This window comes from Plectropomus leopardus, chromosome 22 (assembly GCF_008729295.1).
Source record: "Plectropomus leopardus isolate mb chromosome 22, YSFRI_Pleo_2.0, whole genome shotgun sequence".
Lineage (NCBI taxonomy): Eukaryota > Metazoa > Chordata > Actinopteri > Perciformes > Serranidae > Plectropomus > Plectropomus leopardus.
The window spans coordinates 80,172-106,972 of record NC_056484.1 but is presented as its reverse complement, the minus strand read 5'-3'; the positions used below and the strand labels follow the sequence as shown (position 1 = coordinate 106,972).

The 26,801-nt window shown below is 45.7% G+C and overlaps 2 protein-coding genes and 1 long non-coding RNA gene across 5 annotated transcripts; 1 reads left to right on the top strand and 2 right to left on the bottom strand.

Moving 5' to 3' along the window:
• The first annotated feature begins 662 nt into the window (after window positions 1–662).
• On the top strand, window positions 663–8,266 carry LOC121961362 (interferon regulatory factor 5-like). 3 transcript variants are annotated; one of them, XM_042511317.1, is made up of 9 exons: window positions 663–856; window positions 1,221–1,395; window positions 3,407–3,593; window positions 3,986–4,011; window positions 4,094–4,121; window positions 5,913–6,263; window positions 6,408–6,797; window positions 6,976–7,094; window positions 7,402–8,266. In XM_042511317.1, the coding sequence occupies exons 2-9, from the start codon at window positions 1,222–1,224 to the stop codon at window positions 7,588–7,590; spliced, it is 1,464 nt and encodes a 487-aa protein (XP_042367251.1). In that variant the 5' UTR covers window positions 663–856; window position 1,221; the 3' UTR covers window positions 7,591–8,266. The 3 variants fall into 3 exon arrangements, with proteins under 3 accessions (XP_042367251.1, XP_042367252.1, XP_042367253.1); XM_042511318.1 differs by having other exon boundaries at window positions 1,179–1,395; XM_042511319.1 differs by having other exon boundaries at window positions 6,926–7,094; window positions 7,402–7,508.
• A 2,641-nt stretch (window positions 8,267–10,907) lies between these two features.
• LOC121961277 (cadherin-4-like) lies at window positions 10,908–17,675 on the bottom strand. The gene is made up of 14 exons (XM_042511202.1): window positions 17,603–17,675; window positions 17,320–17,528; window positions 17,180–17,236; window positions 17,016–17,108; window positions 16,817–16,903; window positions 16,059–16,169; window positions 15,789–15,953; window positions 15,620–15,707; window positions 15,044–15,150; window positions 14,755–14,955; window positions 14,518–14,640; window positions 14,256–14,334; window positions 13,408–13,604; window positions 10,908–11,349 (listed from the first exon to the last, which is right to left on the bottom strand). The coding sequence occupies exons 1-14, from the start codon at window positions 17,673–17,675 to the stop codon at window positions 10,933–10,935; spliced, it is 2,007 nt and encodes a 668-aa protein (XP_042367136.1). The 3' UTR covers window positions 10,908–10,932.
• A 5,829-nt stretch (window positions 17,676–23,504) lies between these two features.
• LOC121961633 lies at window positions 23,505–24,954 on the bottom strand. Its single transcript, XR_006107065.1, has 3 exons — window positions 24,487–24,954; window positions 24,213–24,257; window positions 23,505–24,141 (listed from the first exon to the last, which is right to left on the bottom strand). It is a non-coding gene; the product is annotated as an uncharacterized LOC121961633 (long non-coding RNA).
• Window positions 24,955–26,801: the final 1,847 nt, after the last annotated feature.

Below are 26,801 nucleotides of genomic sequence, written 5' to 3'. Positions count from 1 at the left end.
ATCACGTTCGTCATACAGTTTCAGTGATTGAAGTGTTTGAACTGAGTTCATCAGAGTGAATGAAGGGTTAAAGTGAATCAGTGAATGAAGGGTTAAAGTGAATCAGTGAATGAAGGGTTAAAGTGAATCAGTGAATGAAGGGTTAAAGTGAATCAGTGAATGAAGGGTTAAAGTAAATCAGTGATTGTGTGCCTGTTTTTGGGCGGGAGAAGGAGAAACCTGAGTTACTTCTGTAAAAACGCGGACTGTAGAAACAGCTGCACACAGGAAACACCTCAACACACCTTCACAATACAAGACCACAGGTTTACATTAAACATTTAAGCCACAGCGCTTTGCTTATGCACATCAGGACATCCCATAATTACCCTAAAAATCAACCTCAGGACATCCCATAATAACCTTCATAATCAACATCAGGACATTTCATAATTACCTTCATAATCAACATCAGGACATCCCATAATAACCCAAAGAATCTGAAAGGTAAACATAACTTGAAATATATGAAGTTACTTTATAATTGTAGATGCGATTATATTTTTCATCTGATCATTTTCTGTGTGAGAGTGTGTGTGTGTGTGTGTGTGTGTGAGAGAGAGAGAGAGGGAGAGTTTTATTTTGACAGTCTGAGAGGAAGTGTCGGAGGTGATGTCGTCACTTTGTTTCTGGTCTTCAGTTTTAAGTTTGTCTCGCGGAGCGTCAGCAGTTTGTTTTCGCGGCTCGTGTCCGACGATTTGTTTGTTTGTCTGTTTGTTTGTGACGTCACTGTGGCGCTGCGGAGGATTAAAACTGAGCACGCGATGATTTAACGACTCACGGAGCGGAGAGACACCGGAACCAGGACCCGGACCAGGTGTGTCCAGTAACATCTCTCTCTCTCACACACACACACACACACACGTCAGTCAAATCTCTGACGTCACTTTGATTGAATAAAGTTTGTGATCAGATTTAATCTGAAATCAAAGTTCTGATCTGCGGTCAGCGACTCGCTGACTTCCTGAAACATTAATTCACCTTAAAACTCATAAGAGTATAAAGTTTTATATCCCATTTTATTCTAATATTTTCATATCATATTATATATTAGATTATTATGATTTATATTCCATATTATTTCAATATTTCATATAATATTATATATTAGATTAAGATTTATGTTATATTGTATTAAGGCTTGCAGGCGGGCTGACCTCGTCTGCTCCCTGTGTACCCAGAATGAGCGTGCAGCCGCGTAGGATCCGTCTGAAACCCTGGTTGTTGGCTCAGGTGAACAGTGGCAGGTATCCTGGTCTGCAATGGCTCACCTCAGACCGCCGACTCTTCCAGATCCCCTGGAAACACGCTACACGCCACACGCCAACGTCAGACGAGGAAAACACCATCTTTAAGGTACAACACACACACACACACACACACACACATACAGTGTTTCCCATACATACTTTATTCTGGGCAGCCTGCCCAGGTTAATTAAGACCCGCCCGAGATAAAGTACGAATTTCACAGTTTTTTCAATCAACGGTGTACACAGACCGTCCGTCCTCCAGCCCCACCAGTGTTTCCCTTTAATACAAAGACTATGGTGGGCTGCCGTAGTTGTATATATACATATGTATGTATATATATATATATATGTATATATACATATATGTAGCCCTGCATACATGTATAAAAACCCTGTGGTGTGTGATCTGACAGTCTGAGCAAACATTTAAAATCTCTGATTTTTCCACATAAACCTGAAAATAATTTCAATATATATCAGAGTTCAAATCGAACTTTATTTGTCGAGCACATTTAAATCAGCATTTGGGGGGCAGGGGGCTGAGACGGTTCAACATCTGATCAGGATCCTCCTGGCTCCTCCTATCAGAGGAGTTCCAGACTGGCCCTGCTGGTAAACCCGGGGCCAACCCAGAACACCAGGAGGGATTATACATCGCCTCTGGTCTGAGAACTCCTGAGTCTAGCAGAAGGAGCTGGACGAGTTCCTGAGGAGAGGCACACCTGGAGTACTCTGCTCAGCCTGCTGACCCCTCAGACCACCTGAGACACTCCAGACCACCAGAGACCAGAATGACAAGACAACTATGGATAATGCTGCAGAAAATCCCTCATTTCTTTTGAGGAGCAGAAAGAACCATAGAGTCCATCAGTCCGCAGAGTCCAACATTCCACAGAGTCCAACAGTCCACAGAGTCCATCAGTCCATAGAGTCCATCAGTCCATAGAGTCCATCTGCCCATAGAGTCCATCAGTCCATAGAGTCCAACAGTCCACAGAGTCCAACAGTCCACAGATTCCATCTGCCCATAGAGTCCATCAGTCCGCAGAGTCCAACATTCCACAGAGTCCAACAGTCCACAGAGTCCATCAGTCCATAGAGTCCATCAGTCCATAGAGTCCATCTGCCCATAGAGTCCATCAGTCCATAGAGTCCAACAGTCCACAGAGTCCAACAGTCCACAGAGTCCAACAGTCCAACACTGACAGGAAACTAGGATTAAAATCTGACTGAAAGCGTTTCCAGCTGTTCTTATTTTCCACATTCTGACATCATACTCGACATGCTCGTGCACGTTAATCAGAGCGTGCACAGGTGACGTGAACAGGAGTGTTGGTGGAGTATTTGTGTAGTAGTGATGAGTAGAAGTGTATACAGCTCAGTAGGAATATTATCTTTTTCTGAATGGGGGACAGAAACAGAACATTTAGTGCGTGTGAACGTTGTCAGAGTTCAGCTGCTGTAAAAATATAAATCTGAGTGTGTTTCTGGAGTTTTGATGAAGTTGACGTGCGGAGAGTCTCCTGAACAGCTCGGTTAACATCAACCTCAGAGTAGAAACTTTCTTCAGTCTGAAACATGAACTTTGGTGCTGCTGATGTTACTTCCTCTTTTGTGATGTCACTTCCTCTTTTACTAGTCGCTGCTTCTGCTTTTGTTTCCTCTCAGAGAGCCACAGGGCATAAAATCCACTTCAGCTTCTGCTCACAAACTCGTCTTTACAGCAGCTGAGTTGAGCTAAGCATAAAGAGCGGAAACTAGAAGTTATTATACTAATAATCATAACTTTAGTTATTGGCTGAGTCCCAACGTCTGGATTTCAGCGGCAGAGTTGTGGACTTTGAGGGAACTCAGTGACAAGACCTACATCAGACTTACTAGGGGCTGGTTCATATGACAAGCTTGAGCCAGCTCTAACTATAATGAGCCAGCCCTTACTGCAGTGAGCCAGCCCAGACTATAATGCGCCAGCCCTGACCACAGTGTTCCAGCCCTCCCTGTAATGAGCCAGTCCTGAATTTAATGAGCCAGTCCTGCTGTGGTGTCTGAAAACCCTGCTCTGTGTCTTGCAGGCAGTATTTAGGTGGGCTGTAAACCCTTGTCTGTGTCTTGCAGGCATGGGCGGTGGAAACCGGTAAATATCAGGAAGGCGTGGATGAACCCGACCCTGCCAAGTGGAAGGCGAACCTGCGCTGCGCGCTGAACAAAAGCCGAGAGTTCCAGCTGAAATACGATGGCACCAAAGAGACGCCGGTCCAACCGTACAAGATCTACGAGGTGTACGAGCAGAGCGGATGCGCAGGTGAGGACGCCTTTAGGTCGCGACCCCCTGCAAGCTGTCTGCATGTTTCCATTGAGATGTAAAACTATATCATGAATTATATTTTAAATTATGTTACAAAATTATCATAATTTGTAAGCACTTTTCGGGGTCATTTTCTGTTATTTTTTAACTTTATTTTTGTTTTAGTTTTTAATTAATTCTTAATAAAATCTTTTTTTTTTTTTTTTTTTTACTAATTTTCAGGTAATTTTCTTGTAGATTCCACGCATTTTTGGGTCATTTCTTTTTCCTCACTCATCGCCTTCATGTTTTTTTTTTTAAAGAAATCAAGCTCAAGTTTCAGAGGAGTGATGTCATGATTTGTGTTGGCATGTTTATTAACCGTTTTTATCTTCAACTGCCTGTTTCAGACGCCACTGAGGATGACGACGAGGAGGTGAGGAACACGCGTGTCACAAACACAAACTCACTTCACAGCCGATCAGGTGACTGACCACAACAATCTGCTCTCTTCTCAGATGCCAAACCTGCTGGAGCTCAGCATTAGTAAGTCCTCGCCGTACTGCTGTCTCCATGGAAACTTGACGGCGTTCCTCAGGAACCAAAGAATCAGAGCATCGACCGTCTGTCAGAGAGCGGAAAACATACATTACTGAAATGATCCACCACGACTGAACTGCTGCGACTCTGCAGCAGAAAGTCACTTTAGAAAACCTACTTCTCCCAGAATGCACTACGCCTGACGTAATGTGAGCTCGTGGAGTGAGATGGCAGCGGCTGACTGGATCTCGTTTTTAACGTTTAACAGTGAAACCTGAAAACGTGAGAAGAGAAACAGAAACTCTGAATCTGTTTAGATTTGATCAGTTTTACTGTTTGATCTCTGATTACGCAGCCTCTGTTTCCTCTGCAGGAAGCAGTGCGGCGCTCTGCGCTCACCGTGACGGCGAAATGCTGTGGTAAAATACGTCTCTGAATACGTAAGAAGAGAAAAAGCAGCACAGCACTGCCGAGTTTCATAGTTTTAGTCAGCCCAGATGTGTTCTGGCTCCGCCCGTTTAACCGAAGACACTTTGGGACTCGCGTACTATGGACACCCATGTATCCCATCATGCATTGCACACCAGCATTGAGCGGCGATTGTGGAAGCAGAGAAGACTCACGGCTGTAATTCTAATTTTTAGAAATGACAAGTTTTTGGCCCCTGAGCTAAAACTTCACAGTCTAGCTAACGTTATTGCGTTAGCATGTCATCAAGTTAGCCTCGCTTCGTGTCAATGACAATAACAACTAAATGTATATAAATATCTAATAATAATAATAATAAACTTTATTTATAGAGGGGGTATATACATACTACACTATACGTACATACATATTTTTTATAATGACTGATTGATAGGATACACACCTAAATATCTATTTATTTATTTATTTATGAATAAATGAAAACAGGACAACAACGCTGAAGATATGGGAAGATTTTTGAGGTTGCTGAGCACCGATGACATCATCGAGCACCGATGACATCATCGAGCACAGATGACATCATCGAGCACAGACGGCTGCGACTTCACAAAGTGTTGAGAGGCCTGTGGAGGGAAATGTCCCGTTAACCCTTAAAGAGCTGACAGGCAGCGAAACATTGATTAGTGTTTATTTAACGGCAAGCAACAGCTGAGAAACGTATTGTTTTAGCTGTGATTGATTATTAATTATTATGAGAATATTGATTATTATAATCTGATCTGTTTTTGTCCGCTTCACTGGAACAAAACACATCCTGTTTCTGGTGACATTATATCAGAGAGGTTTCTGGGAAATGTAGTACAGACCTCACACGGTCTTTATCTCGTACGAGCGTGTGCTCACAGTGACCACAAATAGTTCAACATCATCAAACATCACATCTGCTCCACCAATCAGGATCGAGAGCTCACGCCCACTTCTCCACAATCTACCACCAACTGCTCACTAAAGCCCCGCCCTCCACGACACATCATCTCAAGCCCCGCCCTCCATGACACCTTCTGTTAGGGAGTCACTTCCTGCCATCAGTAGCTGCTGACTGGTTGGCACTGTCTTTGTCAGACGGTGAAGAGGGTGTGGCTTGAGACATTGTAGTGGGGAGGGCGGGACTTGGACTGTGGCGGCAGACCTAAGAGAACCGGAACACCCTCTGATCTTAGAGTGGTTCAGTTCAGGATCTCGTCAGATCAGAGATGCTGCAATAGATACACTGACGATGTCATGTGATGATGTCATGTGACGATGTCACGTGATGATGTAAGTTGATGGTATGTGATGATGTAACGTGATGATGTCATGTCTCATCAGACCCCAGGACCAGTGACCCTGCCTCCTTCAGCTCCTTTGCCGCTCAGTCAGAGGTCAACCACTTCGGTCTGTCCGCCAACGGGACATTTGGACTTCCACATGTGATCCCTGTACCTCTGCTGCCTGATGGAGCCATGACCTCTGACCTCCCCATGACCTCTGACCTCCCCATGACCTCTGAACTCCCCATGGCCTCTGATCTCCAGGCTCAGGGTGGGATTGTGAGACTCCAGGACCTGAACCCTATGCCCCCCCTGGTGGCCTCTGCTCCCCCAGGCTCAGCCCCCAGCAGCATGGGGGACCCTCAGAACCAGGAGCCCTGCAAGATCGACCTGCTGAGCAGCGTCCCACGTGAGTATGACCTTTGACCTCTGAGATTCTGGTTGTTCAGCACGGAAAATGTAGTAATAGATGTAACCCCTGTTCTCTGTGTGACACCATGGTAACCCCTGTTCTCTGCGTGACGCCATGGTAACCTCTGTTCTCTGTGTGCAGTAACAGATCTGGACCTGAAATTTCAGTACCGGGGCCGGACGATGGGCTCACTGACAGTCAGTAACCCTCAAGGTTGCCGGCTGTACTTCGGGCACCTGGAGCCGACCCCAGGGCAGGTGGACCTGTTCGGACCCGTCAGCTTGCAGCAGGTGCGGTTCCCGGGGACGTCGGACATCCAGAACCAGAAGCAGAGGTTCTACACGGATGCCCTACTGGATGTGATGGACCGTGGCCTGATACTGGAGATCTGGGAGCAGGATATCTACGCCGTCCGCCTCTGTCAGTGTAAGGTGTTCTGGTCCGGACCGGGCATGCCTGAACAGGGTCCGCCTAACCCCATGGAGCGGGAGAAGAAGATCCGAGTGTTCAGCCTCAACGACTTCCTGCAAGGTGACCAATCTCTCTGAAGATCTCGCTTTAACCCCTTTGAGACAGGGGGTGTCTCTGTCCACAGGTCTGATCCTGTTCAGATGTCTCTGTCCACAGGCCTGATCCTGTTTAGCTGTGTCTGTCCACAGGTCTGATCCTGTCCCAGGTGTTGACAGACTGTCCGTCTGTTTGTCCTCAGGTCTCATCCTTTTCCAGAAAGGTGAGGCTCAGAACCCTCCGCCCTTTGAAGTCTTCTTCTGTTTCGGGGAGGACTGGCCCGACAGGAAACCCAAAGAGAAGAAACTCATCATGGTCCAGGTCTGTACACCCCTGTTGACACCTGGAGCCAATCAGGGTCCAGTATGAACCTGGCACAGTGTGATGTCACCTGGTGTCCAGCTGATAAACCTTAGAAATAAACAACATGTACACTTTCATAGGTCCTGGATCTGGATCTGGATCTGACCACGGTGATTTAAAGAAGTTCTAACATGAACGTGGACATGAGAATTTTTTATCATGACCAACAACTTCCTGTGAACCTAACAAAGAGCAAAGTATTAGACACCTTTAAGACAAAAATAGTTCTGACTCAGTTCTGGTTGTATGTCCACCTCGTCTTCAGGTGGTTCCTGTGGTAGCTCGGATCCTGACAGAGATGTTCTCTGGAGAACTCAGTTGGTCCACCGACAGCATCCGGCTGCAGATCTCGAACCCTGACGTGAAGGACCAGACCGTGGAGCAGTTCAAGGAGCTGCAGAGGCTCCTGCAGAGCCAACACACCCAGGGTCCCTGGATTCCCAGCGGCCCTTGAACACCAGGGGACGGGGACATACCAGGACTTGATTATTTCAGAACACGTTAAAGATTTAAACTTAAGGTAGAGACACGCCAGCTGATCTGAGCTCAGTCTGACAGGACTTCAAACTGGAGCTGAAGGCCAGTATCACTCTGTCTCCTGTCCTCATCAACAGGACACACGTCTTTCTGTCTCTTGTCCTCATCGACAGGACACACGTCTTTCTGTCTCCTGTCCTCATCAACAGGACACACGTCTTTCTGTCTTCTGTCCTCATCAACAGGACACACGTCTTTCTGTCTCCTGTCCTCATCAGCAGGACACACGTCTTTCTGTCTCATGTCCTTATCAGTCTGAGACCACGTGTGCGTCTTCGTCCTGAAGGTTGTCTGCAGGCTGTTGATGATGTCACGTGACCTCCCGACGCTTCAGAGGCAATCCCCAAAAATATCAATTGTGTAAAACTTGATCAATGTTTTTAATGTTAATAAAGTTTAAAACATTATTTATGTTTTTAACTTTATGAATTTTCGGAACTTTATAAACTTTATGATTTTTTAATTACTTTTTGAATTTCAGCTTCGCTGATTCAGACCTGAAAAATCTGACCTTTGACCTGCAACTGAGTGCTGTCAGACATTTCAGTGACTTCTCTGTTTAGGATGTCAATAAACTGCAGTATTCCTCCAGACCACACCTGTCCCTTTGTCCCCTCACCTGCACACAGATACTCACACGCTGTAGTACACGCTGGTACAAACAAATACACACAGGTACGCAGACTACACACAGGTATACTCAGAAATAGACAAAGGTACACAGAAATACACACAAGTACACAGAAATACACAATAACACAGTAGGAGACAGAAGTATGCAGGAGTACACAGAAATACACAGTGGTAGATAAAAGTACACAGTACACAAATACACAGTGGTAGACAGACGTACACAGAAATATATACATATATATATAAATACACACTATGTACATACATAAAAACACACCAAGTAAATATAAATAAATACACACCATATACACCATGTATATATATATATATATACTATATATATATATATGGTGTGTGTATGTTGTTTCCTAAGCGGTCAGTCTGAGGATGACGTCCTGAATTGATCTGCAGGTCGTTGTTGATATTCATGAATATATTAATAAATTAATTCATATTTATAATTAATGTGTTGAGACAGAAAGTTTCGCGTTTCTTCGTCTGAAATCTTGATGACAAACTGAACATGAGACAAACACTTCTGTTGGGGTTCACTCTGTTACTTCCCACCAGGTGAGCTGAACAGCTGACAGGTTCATGTGTCCATGTGTGTTCATGTCAGTTTCTTATTTATTTATAGAGCCCACGATCACAAACACAGTCTGCCTCAGAGGACTTTACAACGTACGACATCCCTCTGCCCTCAGACCCTCACATCACCGCAGGAAAAACTCCCCAAAAAGAACCCCTTACATGGGGCAAAAAAATGGAAGACACCTCAGGAAGAGCGGCAGAGGATGATGAGGGATCCCTCTGCAGGACAGACAGACGGGGAGAGGGTAGGGAACCGTGAGCTGCGACGGACAGGACGGAGCCTGGACGTTCAGAGCTTCGTAGGTAAGGAGGAGGATTTTAAATTCAGTCCTGGATTTCACAGGGAGCCAGTGCAGAGAAGCTAAAACAGCACAAACATGGTCCCTTTTCTCGGTTCCCGTTAGAACACGAGCAGCAGCGTTCTGCACCGGCTGGAGAGACCTCAGAGATTTGTTGGGACAGCTGGAAAAAAAGGGAGCTACAGTAATCCAGCCTGGAGGTGAAGAACGCATGTACGAATTTTTCAGCATCTGTCTGGGACAGGATACGTGTAATTACTACTTATTACTACTTATTATTGTGTGTGTGTTCATGTGTTTGTGTGTGTGTGTGTGTTCATGTGTCTGTGTGTGTGTTCATGTGTCTGTGTGTGTGTTCATGTGTCTGTGTGTTCATGTGTCTGTGTGTGTGTTCATGTGTCTGTGTGTGTGTTCATGTGTCTGTTTGTGTGTTCATGTGTCTGTGTATGTGTTCATGTGTCTGTGTATGTGTTCATGTGTCTGTGTGTGTTTTCATGTGTCTGTGTGTATGTGTGTTCATGTGTCTGTGTGTGTGTTCATGTGTCTGTGTGTGTGTGTTTGTGTGTTTGTGTGTGTGTTCATGTGTTAATGTGTGTGTTCATGTGTCTGTGTGTGTTCATATATTTGTGTGTGTTCATGTGTCTTCATGTGTATTAATGTGGTCAGGTGTTTATGTTAGTTCATGTGTGTTCATGTGTGTTCATGCGTGTTGATGTTCATGCAGAAGTTGTAGCTGTTGTACGTCTGAGCTATTTTTCTTTAAGACACACATTGTGTGCATCTTTGTGTGTGTGTGTGTGTACGTGCGTGCGTGCATGTGTGTGTGTGTGTGTGTGTGTGTGTGTACGTGCGTGTGTGCACACGTGCACGTGTATGTACGTGTGTGCGTCTGTTGTCTCTCTGACTGTCGGTCGAACGTCAGACTGAACTTCGGCGTGTTTGTATCAGATATTTAACAGCCGATCAGACATTGATCAGACATTGATCAGACATTGATCAGATATTGATCAGATATTGATCTCACGGTTTCACTGGGCGTGGGATGGTATGTTTCTTGGTGTCATCATGTTACATAGACGAGGTCACGTCAGGTCACCCAGCAGTGAGTGTGTATTGGTCAGCTGCTGTGCATGCTTGTAGTTTTCCTGTTGCAGACAGTTTTTAAGTGACTTCATGGTGGCTGATCACATGACTGTGTTGTTGTTGTTGTTGTTGTTGTTTTTGTTGTTGTTGTTTTTGTCTGTAAATTCAGTTTGTCAAGAAAAAGAGACAAGAGCTCCGTCTTCCAAAAATAAATGTATTAATCCTCATTTTCAGTTCATTTGTAAGTCAGTAACAATCAAACAAACAGAGATTCAATAATCAGCAGATGATCACAACGACTCAAACTGTCATCAATTTATCAATAAATGAACATAACAGATCAATACAAATTTCTGCAGGATCAATAACAAAAAGACTGAGTTAATACTCAACGTGACTATTAGTGCAGAATTCCACAGCTCCGTCCGATCGTTGATTATTGATCAGTGATTATCGACCTGTTCTCTGATCAGATCATTACACAACATGAATGTAAAAACACAGTCAGTACGTCATCACACACACAACTGTAAACACAAACAACAAACAACAACCCTGAAACTGAAGTCAGGTTTATCCTCCTTCATGCTGATTGGTTGGAGCTGTGTAAGTGTCCTGTGATTGGCTGCTGAGCTGTGACAGTTTCTCTGTTACTATTCTGTGATTGGCTGCTGTGGAGATGTGTCCATGTCCTCTGAGCTGTCTTCGGACAGACAGATGACAGAGGTTATGGCTCTGTATGGGTCCTCTGATTGGTTGATTTTCATGTTGTCATCTGCTGTGATGTCATCACCATGGATACCTGTGGACGGACCTGCTGTGAGGACAGTCTGAGGTGTGAGGACAGTCTGAGGTGTGAGGACAGTCTCAGGTGGACTCTCTGAGACAGGGGACAGGCCAGAGTGAGACGTGGCTCCTCTGATGATGTGTGATAATGATGAAGACGCAGGAGAAAGCAGAGACAGTCTCCTGGTGTAGACGCCCTGTCTCCCGTGGAGACTGAGACACCGTGAAGATGACTCAAACTGATGAGAGAAAGCTCTGCCGCTGAAGGACGACTCTTCGTTTACCTGTCAGTCACAAAAACACTGAGAGAGTTAGCGTTTCACCTGATGCACTCGTTCACACCTGGAGTTCACATTCACTCATTCACTTCACATGAATTTATTATTTCACATTATCTCAGTGTTTTTCACAGTCACAACGATGAACCGATGATTGTGGACATCGAGACCACAGAAAGACGTCCACTGACGTCTCCTAAAAACAGGAACACATCACAGGAAGTCCACACTGTCTACCTCACTATGACATCACAGGAAGTCAACACCGTCTCCTTCACTATGACATCAAAGTTTTAAACTCACCATGTGGAACCACAGTAATGTCTACAGAGGACATGAGGACAGACATGAGGACACAGATTAAACATCGTTTGCTGATTCATCAGGACACTTTGTGTGTGAGCGTCCTGGTCCTGTCTCAGAGTCTGTGTCCAGGTGTTTGTTGTGTCCTCAGTGTGTTCAGTCAAGTCAAGTCAGTTTTATTTATAGAGCCCATGACCACAAACACAGTCTGTCTCAGAGGACTTTACAGTGTAGGACATCCCTCTGCCCTCAGACCCTCACATCACCCGAGGAAAAACTCCCGAAAAAGAACCCCTGTAACGGGTAAAAAGGAAGAAACCTCAGGAAGAGCGACTGAGGATGATGAGGGATCCCTCTTCAGGACGGACAGACGAGTGATAGATGTAAATAACAAATGAAATACAATCATGACAAAAAGAAATGGAAACAGACAAATGTCATATCACAATAACGGTAGGTGTGAAATTATTAAATGCACTGATGATGATGATAAGAGTCTCATCAAATCAAATCAAATCAAACTTTATTTATAAAGCGCTTTTCATACAAAAAGTAACACAAAGTGCTTTACAGGTTAAAATCATTCCCATCCTTCCCTGCTCCCCGCACAAAATCACATTCATACCCCACCCCGCTCCGTACGCACGCGCCCAAGTACACACACCCACATACACACACGTACACACACATACACACACACACACACACACACATGCACACGCACGCACCCCAACAACAGCAATGAGATATTGTACGCAGGGCTGAATACAGATGAACCCGGCAAGGAAACGCCATCAGAGGAGCCGTCTGCACCGAGAGCAGCTAATCCGCCACGGCCACCAGGAGCATCGACACGGAGTGACCAGAGGAGGCGGGGTAGAAACGCCCAACCTCCACCCAGACACCACAGGACAGCACCCAGGTGGCCACGGCCGACCACCGCTCCCGGCACAGAGGGCTCCCCGGAGGAAACAGTTGGAGAACATAAGAAATATTAAGAATAAGTAAACTGTAACATGAAACCAAACAATAGGATAAATAAAATAAGGCTATAGGCAATAAAAATAATGGTAACATATCATAAGATGCTAAGCTAAATAGGTAGAGATAAAATAAATAAATATCAGTTAAAAGCTAAGCTAAAAAGGTGGGTCTTGAGCCTGCTCTTAAAAACATGGACGTTCTCTGCGGCCCTAAGCTCCTCCGGCAGGCTGTTCCAGAGGCGAGGGCTATAGTGGTAAAAGGACGCCTCGCCGTGGGTATGTGTCCTGACTTTAGGAACGACTAGGAGGCCACTGCCAGAGGAGCGCAGGGACCGTGAGGGTTCATAGGGTAGAAGCAGTTCTGACAGATAAGAAGGCCCAAGACCATTAACACATTTAAAAACCATTAAAAGAACCTTAAAGTCGATCCTGAAACACACGGGGAGCCAATGCAGTGATTCTAAAACCGATGTGATGTGGGCCCGCCTTCTGGTCTTCGTCAGGACACGAGCTGCGGAATTTTGTAATAGTTGTAGACCTGAGATACTCTTTTTATGAAGACCAGAAAGCAGGGCATTACAGTAATCGATACGACTGGTAATAAAAGCATGCATCAGCGTCTCCGTGTTGGCCCGAGAGAGAATAGGGCTCATGTGTATACTGACAGTGGAGGCGTGGCTCATAATAAAACTGTTGAGGTGTCTGTTGTGTCCTTGGTGTGTTCAGGTGTGTTCAGGTGTATTCAGGTGTGTTCAGGTGTCTGCGATGTCCTTCTTACCACATTGGGATGTTTCCCGATGGCGACAGCCGCTCGGTCATCAGGGTTCCTTAGCAGTCGTCGTCTCCTCGCAGCTCGGAGCAGAACTAGGAGAGCCGCCGACAGGAACATTAACAGAACCGTCGCCGTGATCCCTCCGGCCAGTCTGCTGTCCACATCTCCAAACATCTGCTGCTCCCTGAACGCACCATGAGGGACTGAGGAGAGGACAGAGGGACAGTGAACGCAGCACGAGGGACTGAGGAGAGGACAGAGGGACAGTAAACGCAGCACGAGGGACTGAGGAGAGGACAGAGGGACAGTGAACGCAGCACGAGGGACTGAGGAGAGGACAGAGGGACAGTGAACGCAGCACGAGGGACTGAGGAGAGGACAGAGGGACAGTGAACGCAGCACGAGGGACTGAGGAGAGGACAGAGGGACAGTGAACGCAGCACGAGGGACTGAGGAGAGGACAGAGGGACAGTGAACGCAGCACGAGGGACTGAGGAGAGGACAGAGGGACAGTGAACGCAGCACGAGGGACTGAGGAGAGGACAGAGGGAACAGTGAACGCAGCACGAGGGACTGAGGAGAGGACAGAGGGACAGTGAACGCAGCACGAGGGACTGAGGAGAGGACAGAGGGACAGTGAACGCAGCACGAGGGACTGAGGAGAGGACAGAGGGACAGTAAACGCAGCACGAGGGACTGAGGAGAGGACAGAGGGACAGTGAACGCAGCACGAGGGACTGAGGAGAGGACAGAGGGACAGTGAACGCACCACAGCGTCAGCACACGTGTTTGTTGTCGTGTGTGTTCACATATGTGTGTTGTGGTCTTCAGGTGTATCCTGCTGTTGTCCTCACCTGTCTGTCCTCTCTGCAGGACTTCGATGTCAACTGAAGCCAAAGCTTCTTCTCCTGATTCTTCATCTCTGGCTCTGACCTGCAGATCAATCATTACAAATACCTGCTGTACTCTGTGTATTAAAGTATCAGCTGTACTCTGTAAGTATTACAGTATCAGCTGTATAATAAAGGTCAGAGTACCTGATAAAACTACATTACTGTAGTATAATAAAGGTCAGAGTACTTGATGATACTGCATTACTGTAGTACGTTGGTTCACCTGCAGTATGTGTCTATCGAAGGCGTGCAATCGGTCCGTCCTGGCAATCAGGACCCCCCCCTGGGTGACTTGGTACAGTCCAGACAGCGGGTGGAGGGAGTAGTGGATGGATGGATTCTGGCCCTGTGATTGGACAGCAGACATCAGTCACCAGGTGATGTCCTGCAGAGGATGTCCTACAGGTGATGTCCTACAGATGGTGTTGTGCAGCTCACAGCACATGTAGAGGGTTCTTACATCGAGAAAGTCACGGTCAGAGGCCTGCACCTGTAACACCTGGTTGCCGTAGGTGGAGACGATGGAGGCGGGGCTTGAGCTCTGGATGATGAAACCTTTGAAGGTTGTTCTGTTGAAGAGCGGGGGGAACCGGTTCTCACTGAGAACTCTGATCAGAACCGACGCCACGGAGTACTTCAGCCTGTCGTCCTCCTGATGCACCTGCAGGGGGCAGGGCCTGGAAGTTACACCTGTGGTTCTGTCCTGATTAGTTTAAAATCAAACCTTAAACAGGAAATGGTGTTGTTACCATGACTCTGAGGGTAAAGTTCGTCTCCAGTTGGCGGTCATTCAGCGGTCGGGTCAACCTGATCTCACCTGTTGTGTTTTCGATCACAAACCTGCCCTGGTCACCACCTGCTGACACACACACACACAAACACAAACACACACACACACACACACACACACACACACACACACACACACACACACACACATGTTCTGTTCGTTCTGTCCAGACGGTTCGGGTCCGAGGACAGAGGCTCATGATGAGGTGGAGAAAAAAAAATGTCATATTCAGACAGGAAGAGAATTCCTAACAGAGACTCTGTGTTTGTTGGATGTTCCGATGTTCCTCCTCTTCAGCCTACAGGAACCTCGGTTCTGCTGACATTGTTACAGCGGCGTGTCAACCTGATGCACTTTATCAGCGCATTGTGCTGCTGCTGCAGGTGTGGCAAATCTGAGCAAACGACCGGTTCTGTGCAACCACGTTCTGAGCCGCTGTCTGGGGCGTATCATGCAGACGTGTGCGGTGACTTTTTTGACGTCTGTATGTTATGCAGAGGGAGAGAGAGAGAGAGAGCGGCAGCACTCACCTGACAGGATGGAGAAAAAACCAGAGATGTGTTGATCCCTCGGTCTCCATCCTCCGCTCTGATTGGACCAGGAGAAAACTCCAGAACGCCATCCTGCAACAGTAAACAAATAGACCTGTTGACAGTAAACCATGACAGTGATAATGATGCTTGTTTGTTTGTTTGTTTGTTTACCTGGTGTTTGTGGGTGATGTTGGCGGTGTAGGTGGGGTTTATGCAGACGGGAACACCCGGGGAAACAGATGTGCAGGGCAGGAAGTGCGGGTACTGGTCGTCTCCGTCCTCGATGACAATGCTCAGAACAGCCGACGTGTTGAATTTCTCCACCGTGTTTGCCTCCTGTTAAAAACAAACCTTATTTGCTTGTTTGTTTTTTTATTTGTTTGTGTTTATGTTGAGGCATCAGAGGCGTGGCGGCAGTGGTGGATGACCTCACAATCTTACCTGGGCCCAGATCCTCAGCTGCAGGTGAGTCCTGCTCTCGTAGTCCAGCGGTCTGTTCAGGACCACGTTCCCGCTGTTGGGCAGGTCGACCCTGAAGAATCTGGCGTCGGTCTGCTGAGAGACACATACAGGTAGCGATTTCCAGGCCTGGAAAGTTTTGAAATACCCTGAAAGTTTTGGAAAAGTTGGAATTGGACCTGTGGAGTTAGTTATTTCTTCTAAAATTTCTTCTAAATTACGCAAAAATTAAATAGGAAACAAACGCAGGCAAGAAAGGTAAGTTGTTCAAAACTGGCAGTACTGGCAGTCGTCTGCCAAAAACACAAATATCAGTCCCACCCCCTCTCTGCACCCCCCTACTTCACATAAATAAAGAGCATTCCCTAAATTATATTTAAATAGTCAATTTAATCCTGTTCTGAGTTCATTATTGTTAAAATAATTATATACATTTAAAAAGCTGTTCTATAGTCATGAAACAGAACCCATCAGGGTCAGGGTTAGGGTCAGGGTCAGTGTCAGGGTTAGGGTCAGGGTCAGGGTCAGTGTCAGGGTTAGGGTCAGGGTCAGGGTTAGGGTCAGGGTCAGGGTCAGGGTTAGGGTCAGGGTCAGGGTCAGGGTCAGGGTTAGGGGTCAGGGTCAGGATCAGGGTCAGGGTTAGGGTCAGGGTCAGGATTGCACTTTTAGACTTATTTTGTACCATCTATACTGATGGTCTTTAAAAATTTGACTCAGAGTCAGTCGGTGCAGCATCTTACCGATGACTGATCGATGATATAACTGATCATGTCTCCGTCTGCATCCACAGCTGACACCGAAAAAACCACAGAGTCCACCGCAGTCAGCTGATATCAAAACACACACATACACACAGACACACACAGACACACACACACACACAGTGTTGGTGTTAACTCTTTGTGTCTGACCTGTTGGTGTAAACCCTTTGTGTTTTACCTCACTGATGGTGAGCGGTTGGATTGTCTCCGGCAGGAAGTGTGGTCTGTTGTCGTTCTCGTCAATGATCTCCACCAGGATCCTGTACTGGGTCTGACGACACACAGAGACGTTCTTTCAGTCACTGACGAGCTGCTGGTGGTCATGGTGGACAGGTGACCTACCTGTACGACATCATCCTCGTAACAGGTCAGTTGTGCTATCAGCACCGACCCCTGAAGCTGAGGGACAAACACACAGACAACAAACACTGAGTCCATGTGATCCAGGATTAGCTGCCAGGTGTGGAGGTGTGAATGTGTACCTCTCTGTCGAGGACTCTGGAGGTGGACGTGTTGAGTCTGATGGTCCGTCCCTCCAGGTAGAACCAGTCCTTGTTGTCTCCGGTCAGACACAGCCGGACGCTGCTGGATCCGGGTTCTGCGGTGATGCTGAGCTCGGAGACAAGCTGACCCGGTGGACTGTTCTCTCTGACTGATGCTGAGATGTCCGACCCCCCCAGACACAGACTGGCTGCAGAGCAGGATGCACAGGTTAGGTCATCCAGAATTCAAAGGTCAGAGTGAAGATGCTCTCTTTGTTCTCACCTGTGACCACCTGATACGAAAACCTGAGGAGCACCTGCCACAACAGAGCCCTGCAGGAGGCCAGCATCTTCATCCTCCACCTGCACAGAACATCAGCTTAATCACAACCGTCATCATCACCATCACCATCATCATTGTCATCACCATCATCATTATCATCACCATCATCACCATCGTCATCACCATCATCATCATCATCATCATCACCATCACCATCACCATCACCATCATCATCATCACCGCCATCATCATCATCATCATTGTCATCACCATCATCATCATCATCATCATCATCATCACCATCACCATCACCATCATCACCGCCATCATCATCATCATCATTGTCATCACCATCATCATCATCATCATCATCATTGTCATCACCATCATCATCATCATCATCATCATCATCATCATCATCATCACCATCATTGACCCAACGAACAGAGACACTTGATCCATCCACCCCCAGGTACGTGTTCAGACTGTCTCACAACAAAAGCCCTTTGCTTAAGATGAGGAAAAGATTATGGCTTCAGTTAAATGTGAGCAAGTGATGATACGGTGAGTTGAGAGCACCTGTTCTGTCTGAAAGAACCTGAAACATGTTTGAGGAGAACATCTTACGGACGGCTTCAGGATCAACATTTTGGCGTCGCAGTTCAGGTTTTTTGCAGTTTTTTTTTTCGAGTCACTGATCCGCTGTCAGATTGAGGGTCTAAGGACAGAGGGATGTCGTATGGTGTAAAGCCCTATCTGAGGCAAACTGTGATTTGAGATAATGGGCTTTATAAATAAAATTGACTTGACTTGACTTGAAATACGGCAGATGCAGACTGAAGTCCGACATGGATGCTAAGAGATGTCCTGCTGTGGACAGTCAGCAACAAAATGTGTTTTAGACACCGAAAAATAGTCCAGCTTCTAAAAATGTACTTAAGTTTAAGTGAATGCTAAAGTTAGTGATTCACAGCTTCATCTTTCTGGCGTTTGTTTTAACAGGAAGCCTACAAAAGCTTCAGTTCTCTGTCTACGCTCTCCTCATAACCACCAAACATCTTAAGAAAAACAGTTATTTTATCTCTCTGAAGACAGACCTGCTGCTTTGCTGCTGCTCTTCTGGTGCCTTCATCAGTCAGTCAGTTATCTGAAATAACTCTCAGCAGCAGAGTAGCAGCTCCTGAGGAGACGGAGCTAAAGTCTTTGTTTGTATCAGTGGAGTCTGGCTCTGAAGAGAGCGACAAAACAGCTTCCTTTTCTGCTGGAAATCTCTATCTGACATTACAGTGAAGCCCAGAAAATACTGGTAATCCATAAATCCTACACTTATTTAGGTTGGACTTTATTTCAGTGTCTCAAACACTTTTGTTGCGTGTCCAGAGCAGGACATCTCTTAGCATCCACATTGACTCCAAACTGGAGGTGTGCTGATTGACATCTGCTGTTAGTAACTCACTGACTGTTGTTAAGTACCCGACACAGCCACACTAAAAACATCTGAACTGTCCCTTTAATCAGCAACATCTCCTCCTCATGTCCACAAAAAACACAGTTTTCAGTTTCAGATTAGTTTTATCATCTGAATCTCTAGAAGACAGGGGTGTCCAGGACCTGTCCCTCTGTCCAACAGAAACTCTCTGAGACTTCCCAAAACTTCACAAACTCCCCAAAGCTTCAGCAGGACTCTCTCTGACGGTTTGACACAGTGACGCCTGAACTGATCCAGAATCTGTTCCCGAGAGAAATCAAACTGTCGTCACAGCGGCCTCACTGATCACCGACACATTCAGACCTGAACTCCAACCACAGCCGGTTCTGAGCAGAATAACAGATCCTGCAGAGTGAGAACGTTCCAGACCGTCATGTGATGACAGCAGCCGAGAACACTTTATTCAATAACCAGTAACCAATTATCAATAACCGGTAATCAACCTGATGGATGCTGAGTCAAGAACACTCACCCGCTCTGTTATTCGCTCTACAGATGCTTGCGGTGTCTCTGCAGGCCTCTCATGATGTCACCGTTCATGTGTTCAGATGTTCATGTGTTCAGCAGCTCAGTCTCAGTGTATTGTTCTCCGAGAACACAGAGTGTTCTGTTACTCTGTGTGTGTGTGTGTGTGTGTGTGTGTGATTAGCTGAGGGCTTACAGGGCATTACTGAGAGGATAAGTAGGTCGACTGGCTGCAGCAAGTTAACAACAGGAGGCCACACCTCAGAGCCAGGGTTTACTCAACTATTCACTCAACAGTCAGTGTTAGCTGGTGCAGGCAGTATTTTCTGGGTTAGTTAGTGTTATTTCATGCAGTATTAAGTGCAGTATTTTCTGGACTAGTAAGTGTCATTTAGTGCTGTATTTTTCTGAGCTGGTTAGTGTTATTTAGTGCAGTATTTGGTTTTATTTATCAGTATTAATTAGTGCAGTATAAATCTAAAGACGACACAGTGAAAGCGTCCTGGTGGCGGTGTTGTCGAGCAGCTTGGTGGTCAGAAACAAGTGCTGATATGGTCTCTGTGGTGGTGATGTAATGCCTGCAGGCTCCAGCAGGTGGGGTGATGTTCTCCCTCAGTTCTGACTGAAGGCGAGAGTGTGAAGAGTGAGAGGACTCATTCTGCACAGAAAACCTCACACAGAGAACTTCTGAGAGTGTTTATTAACTGGATTTATGACCCACATGTTCACTATAGAGCCGCTGCTGGTTCTCCTCCAGAATCTGAGTGAACTCTCAGTGTTTGTCTAAAATCGAGTTTCTTAATTGTCATTGCATGATACAACGAAACATAGAAGCATCTCATACACAGACAGCGAAAACATATAACACACATAACACATAATAATTCAACTAAATAAATCAATAGAATCAGCATTGTTCTTCCAGATGAATCTGCCATCTGTGCAGTTAAAGGGGAACTTTGGGGGGGGGCACTGCCTTGTTCTGAGCCGTTGCCATGGTGAATCGTAGGATCAGAACTTTCTTAATGATGTTGTCTATTTATTATGGTTTATCGGTGATTTCAGAACATTTATTATGGTTTATCGCTGATTTCAGAACATTTATTATGGTTTATTGCTGATTTCAGAGCACATGAGGAGCTGCAGGAGGGTGATAAGATAAGATCATAAAGCTGGTATGAATGTTGCTCTCCTGTTTGAGTTCTTTTAAAAAAACTGAAATAAACTAAAGGACTGATTCATCTCTCTGTTTCCTGTCGGTAGCTCCAGACTCACACGTTCGCTGCTGGAGGATGTATGGGCAGAGCTTGTTACCCCCCCCCCCCCCCCCCCCCCCCCCCCCCCCCCCCCCCCCCCCCCCCCCCCCCCCCCCCCCCCCCCCCCCCCCCCCCCCCCCCCCCCCCCCCCCCCCCCCCCCCCCCCCCCCCCCCCCCCCCCCCCCCCCCCTCCCCCCCCCCCCCCCCCCCCCCCCCCCCCCCCCCCCCCACCCCCCCCGCCCCACCCCCCCCCCCCCCCCCCTCCCCCCCCCCCCCCCCCCCCCCCCCCCCCCCCTCCCCCCCCCCCCCCCCCCCCCCCCCCCCCCCCCCCCCCCCCCCCACCCTTGTTACCCCCCCCCCCCCCCCCCCCCCCCCCCCCCCCCCCCCCCCCCCCCCACCCCCCCCCCCCCCCCCCCCCCCCCCCCCCCCCCCCCCCCCCCCCCCCCCCCCCCCCCCCCCCCCCCCCCCCCCCCCCCCCCCCCCCCCCCCCCCCCAGGAAATAGGACCAGGAATAAAAAGTGAGTGTGGGGTTTGTGTCTCCCAGGTAAGCGCAGTCAGTGACAGGTAGACAGAAGCTCTGCCCACAGATGAACGTGTCATTAGACGGACAAACAAACTCTCACCTGCAGGACGTGGTCATGTCCAATAACTTCCTCAAGACAGCCTAACTCAGTCTAAAACTTTATCTCCACTACAGGGGATAATATCTCCTACCCAAGAGATAACATCTGCAACCTAGGAGATATTTCACACTTCTTCCATAACTAGGATATAATACTTCTTACCCAAAAGATAATATTTCTTGCCCAGGAGATAATATTTCTTACCGAGGAGATAATATCTGCTACCAATGAGATAATATTGCTTATATACCACTAAGAGATAACATCTCTTATCTGGGAGAAAAACACATCAATTCCAGCTTCATCCAATATTGCCTGCAAAAACATATGTTTGCCGTTGCCTCCCAGTTTTGTAGAAACTTCTGTAAATGTAGGAGAGTAAAAAGTACAATGTACCCTTTGCCTGTGATCATGTCTTTAATGGACTGGCAGCTGTATCTGATGTTTATACAGAAGAAATTATCACATGAATTTGGTTACTTTAATCTCATCTACCTTCATCAGACAAAGATTCATTAATTAATTCTGTTAAATTTCCTTTTTCATGACAAAGATTGTTGTTTCAGTTAATTTCATCACATTCACCTCAAATACTAAAAACTGAATTTTCCTTTTTACTGAACTTCACTACAACATTTCTCTTTGTCAACATGACATCTCAGAGAAACCATCATTTTTTTTCTTGATTATTGCCTTCATGCTTTCTGCTTCAGTCACAAAAATATTAATCTTTATGTTAAAACCAATACTAAGTTGATACAGATCTGTGAGACCTGCACTTTTAAACACATCAACATGAAAATATCATTATCAAACATTTATGTTTCCATCACATCTTCACAGATTTTATGCCTCTGGACTGAAATGTGGACAGTAATCTGACTACTCCTCTGCTTGAATAAATCACATGACCAAAACCTTCAGAGACTAACACAAGAGAACACTTTCAAAATAAGAGCCAAAGTGCTTCAGTCCAGCTGAGATCTAATCAAAGGTCCGTCCGAGACCGTCCTCTTCCTGTTGGTGATGGACAATTTACAGGAAAACTCATCATCATGGTCAACAAGAGGCCAGATAAAGCAATCCAGAGCAGTCTGAATATCTCTGTGACAGTCAAAGGAGACTCTGAGGACATCTGAGGCCAGTCTAAGGATGTGTCAGGAGAGTCTGAGGACCCCTGAGACAGTCTGAGACAGTCTGAGGACCCCTGAGACAGTCTGGGGCCTCAGAGACAGTCTGGGGGTCTCAGAGACAGTCAGACTGGATTTGAGCTTCCTGTTGGGACAGTTTTAGTGTGACGTCTGTCTGCAGAGCAGCTTGTGAAAGTTGTTCCTGAACTCGGTGTTGAAGGCGGTGTAGATGATCAGGTTGACGGTACTACTGACATAGCCGAGCCAGGTTACCACGGAGATGAGCACGGGGCTGACATAATTTGTGTAGATAGGGTAAATATTGAAAGAGTGTCTGAATATCGTTTTTTGGGTGTAATCATGGATGACAAACTAACATGGAAATCTCATATAGCTCATGTAAAAACAGATATCTAAAAATATCTTTGTTTTAAACATATATATATATATTATATATATATATATATATATATATATATATATATATATATATATATATATATATATATATATATATATATAAAACATATATTATATAGACACACACACACACCTATTCCAAAATGAATTATTAATTATAAGCAATTTATTGACAGATTCTGTTCTTAAACATAATAATCAATAATTCATGAAATCAATGATCATAGTGAGACTGTTGGTAAACTCCAACTCCCAGAGTGCATTTCATCAACAGACAGCCAATCACAGGCCTTCAGGAAGCATGAGGAGTGTTTTATCGTTGTTTGAAGTCCATTATGAGTCCAGTTTCAAACTGATTCCTGAAACCGGATTCAATGGTTCACACTCTCTTTCTGGCCAATCAGCTCTCATCTGAGGACTACAATACCCATGAGCCTCAGCAGCTGTCTCCATGGAGACGAGGTCATGTGATGATGACGGCTGCTTCACTTCCTTCCAATGCCAAAAGGGTCGCTTGCAGCGCCGCCAGCCATCTCGTCCCCGCCCTGCATGGAGGAGCCGAGGTTCACCGTGAGACAGGTGGGGAGAACACACCTGCTGCCATAGTACGTCACCGAGGACAGGCTGGGGGACAGACGGGTAAATACAGGTGAGACAGTGCAGGACAGACAGGTAGAGACAGGTGGGATACTGAAGCAGAGACAGATAGTGACAGGTGAGACACTGGGGGACAGACAGGTAGAATCAGGTGAGACAGGCCTGTGTCAGGTGTGACAGGTGAGTCAGGCGTTACAGGTGAGGTGTGTGATAGGTGTAACATGTGAGTCAGATATATTACAGGTGTGTGACGTGAGTCAGGTATGTTACAGGTGTGACATGTGAGTCAGGTGATGCAGGTGTGACAGGGGAGTCAGATGTATGACAGGTGTGTGACATGTGAGTTAGGTGTGTGACAGGTGAGACAGTTGTGTTACAGGTGCGTGACATGTGAGTTAGGTGTGTGACAGGTGCGTGACATGTGAGTTAGGTGTGTGACAGGTGAGACAGGTGTGTTACAGGTGCATGACAGGTGAGTCAGGTGTGTGACAGGTGAGACAGGTGCGTTACAGGTGTATGACAGGTGAGGTCTCACTCTCGGTCCAGGGGGAACAGGAACCTGTGAAACAAACAAAGAAGTTTCAGCAGATTTCAGAGCTGATGGAAAAAGTGTGAAGTGACTCTACGTACAGGAGAGGAGAGATCCTCGAGTCGTCCATCGAGTTGTTCGAGTGTCTGAGGAGCAAAACACATCAGACCCGTTAACTTCCACCTGTCCTACAGAGAACATTTATTAAACTGTTCTCTTCTAATGAGGTTCTCAGTCTGACGTTCTACTGACCACAGAACCATTTATTAACCTGTTCTCTTTGGTTCCACAACAGAACAGTTAGTCACATTCTCTGAGTGTGTGTTCACTGTCAGTGTGTATTATTGTGCGTAGTTGTTGTGTACATTGTGTGACCTTGTGAAGTTGCCCTCTGTGTTGTTACCATGGTTATGGGACTCAAACCTGCAGAGGAAACAGGAGACAGATCGATTTACCAAATTAAAACAAATGTAACTGATGCGCCTGGTGGCTCAGTGGATAGAGCGGCGGCTCTTATACAGACTGTATCTTTGCCGCAGCGGCCACAGGTTTGATTCCGTCATCGACCCGTTGCTGCATGTTGCCCCCTCCCTTTCTCCCCCCTTCACTGTGTGTGTATTGTTGTGTGTAGCTGTTGTGTACATTGTGTGACCTTGTGAAGTTGCCTCCTGTGTTGTTGCCGTGGTTACGGGAATCAAACCTGCAGAGGCAGCAGGAAGCAGTTTCACCAAATTAAAACTAAATTAAATTCAGTTTCTTTCAAACGACTCAAAAAGTACCAACTACACACTGTGTGTATTATTGTGTAGTTGTTATGTATATTGTGTGTAGTTGTGTGTGTTATTGTGTAGAAGCTGTGTGTAGGTGTCTTGTGTATTATTGAGTGTAGCTGTTGTGTACATTGTGTGACCTTGTGAGGTTGCTGTGGTTACGAGCCTCGGACCTGCAGATGAAACAGGAAACAGATTTGATCAGAAAAAAATGTAATTTCATTTATATCTCTGAAGCTGTGTCTGATGAGTCAGGGGTCAGGGGTCAGGAGGAAAAACTCCCCCCAAAAAACCCAAACAACAGGAATAAAAAAATGTTGGCACCTCTGTTTCATTCAGAAATTATCCTTCACTGAATATTCAGTCTCTATAGAAACATAACTGTGTTACAAGTGATCCGAAAATATAAAATGAAAAAAGACGAACAGCAGACTTAGATATTTCAGCTCAGTGAAGTTTCTCAGAGAGTCACAGTTCGGAGTTCAGAGCAGACTGTTATAAAAACTGTTATAAAAACTGTCATAAAAACTGTTATAAAAAACAGTTATAAAAACTGTTGTAAAACAGTCTCAGGAGGTTTGTTTGATGATTATTTCATAATCGTGTTTCAGATTCAGTTTGATCTGTAAATAATTTTATTTAAAGTTTATGTAAACCTTTTCACACATTCTCAGCTGCTTCTTCTTCCTCATTCAGTTCAGCTTTTCTGCGTCAACATCTTTCCTTCACATTATCGCTACTTTTCAACGTGCAGCGTTCGCACTCACAGTTTCTTCAAAAACGAAACTCTCCAGTTTTATAATGTTTTTTTTAATTGTAAGAAATTGTCTGTTGATCTGTTTTCATGTTTCTTCTTTTATCTTCTGATTAGATTTGAATTTTCAGATTGTTTGAATCTCACCTGTCACCTGCAGGAGGAAGAGGAGCAGCAGAGACCCACATTGTCATCTTCATCACCATCATCATCACCACCATCATCTCCATCATCGTCATCGTCAGAAAGACGGCCACAGACTGAGTGGACTTCATCACAGAGAGGACGACTATTTATATTCTGAAGGTCTCCTCCTCTTCATCATCAGCTGAAGGTCTCCTCTTCGTCTGCTGAAGGTCTCCTCCTCTTCCTCCGCTGAAAGTCTCCTCCTTTTCGTCTGCTGAAGGTCTCCTCCTCTTCCTCAGCTGAAGGTCTCTTCCTCTTCCTCAGCTGAAGGTCTCCTCCTCCTCTTCCTCAGCTGAAGGTCCCCTCTTCGTCTGCTGAAGGTCTCCTCCTCTTCCTCCGCTGAAAGTCTCCTCCTTTTCGTCTGCTGAAGGTCTCCTCCTCTTCCTCAGCTGAAGGTCCCCTCTTCATCAGATGAAGGTCTCCTCCTCTTAGTCTGCTGAAGGTCTGTTGTGTTTACTCTTCGTCACGTTATCTGCCGTCCTGTCGGCGAGGTCTCGGAAGCGTCTGACTTTTTTTTTAAAAATCACAAAATAATAATAATAATAATATTAATAATAATAATAACAAGTATTATTATTATTATTATTATTATTATTTAAAAAAGCAAAAATCTTTCCTTTTCAAATCAATAGACTTTAGGTAAATATGACAAAAAAAAGGAAGAAAAAAAAAGCCCCAATTTTTTAAAAATGTATTTAATTTTTTAAACCAAAAATTGTAAAAATGTTTTCAAGAAAAGAAGTTTTATTTTATTTTATTGCTAACAACTTCAAAGAAAGAAAAAAAATCACCAAACTGGTTTCTTTTTTTTATCACAAAAATTATAAAGAAAAAAAAAATCAAGAACACTTGGAAAATCGCCCTTTAAATAAAAAAGGTTAAAAAAAAATTAATAAATCAATATCGCCAAAATATTTCCTTTTACAAGTCACCAAAAACTTCAACCCAGTTCAAGAAAAAAAAGATGTTATGTTTTGTTT

What these genes read in the sequence shown, in the direction of transcription:
- LOC121961362 (XM_042511317.1), top strand. Translation starts at nt 1,222, where the DNA reads ATGAGCGTGCAGCCGCGTAGGATCCGTCTGAAACCCTGGTTGTTGGCT. An exon ending in CCTGCTGGAGCTCAGCATTA is followed by an intron (nt 4,122 to 5,912) that starts GTAAGTCCTCGC and finishes ATGTCTCATCAG; the next exon opens with ACCCCAGGACCAGTGACCCT. An exon ending in AGAAACTCATCATGGTCCAG is followed by an intron (nt 7,095 to 7,401) that starts GTCTGTACACCC and finishes CCTCGTCTTCAG; the next exon opens with GTGGTTCCTGTGGTAGCTCG.
- LOC121961277 (XM_042511202.1), bottom strand. Translation starts at nt 17,675, where the DNA reads ATGAAGATGCTGGCCTCCTGCAGGGCTCTGTTGTGGCAGGTGCTCCTC. An exon ending in ACATCACCCACAAACACCAG is followed by an intron (nt 15,708 to 15,788) that starts GTAAACAAACAA and finishes TTACTGTTGCAG; the next exon opens with GATGGCGTTCTGGAGTTTTC. An exon ending in CCTGCAGAGAGGACAGACAG is followed by an intron (nt 13,605 to 14,255) that starts GTGAGGACAACA and finishes TCCTCTCCTCAG; the next exon opens with TCCCTCATGGTGCGTTCAGG.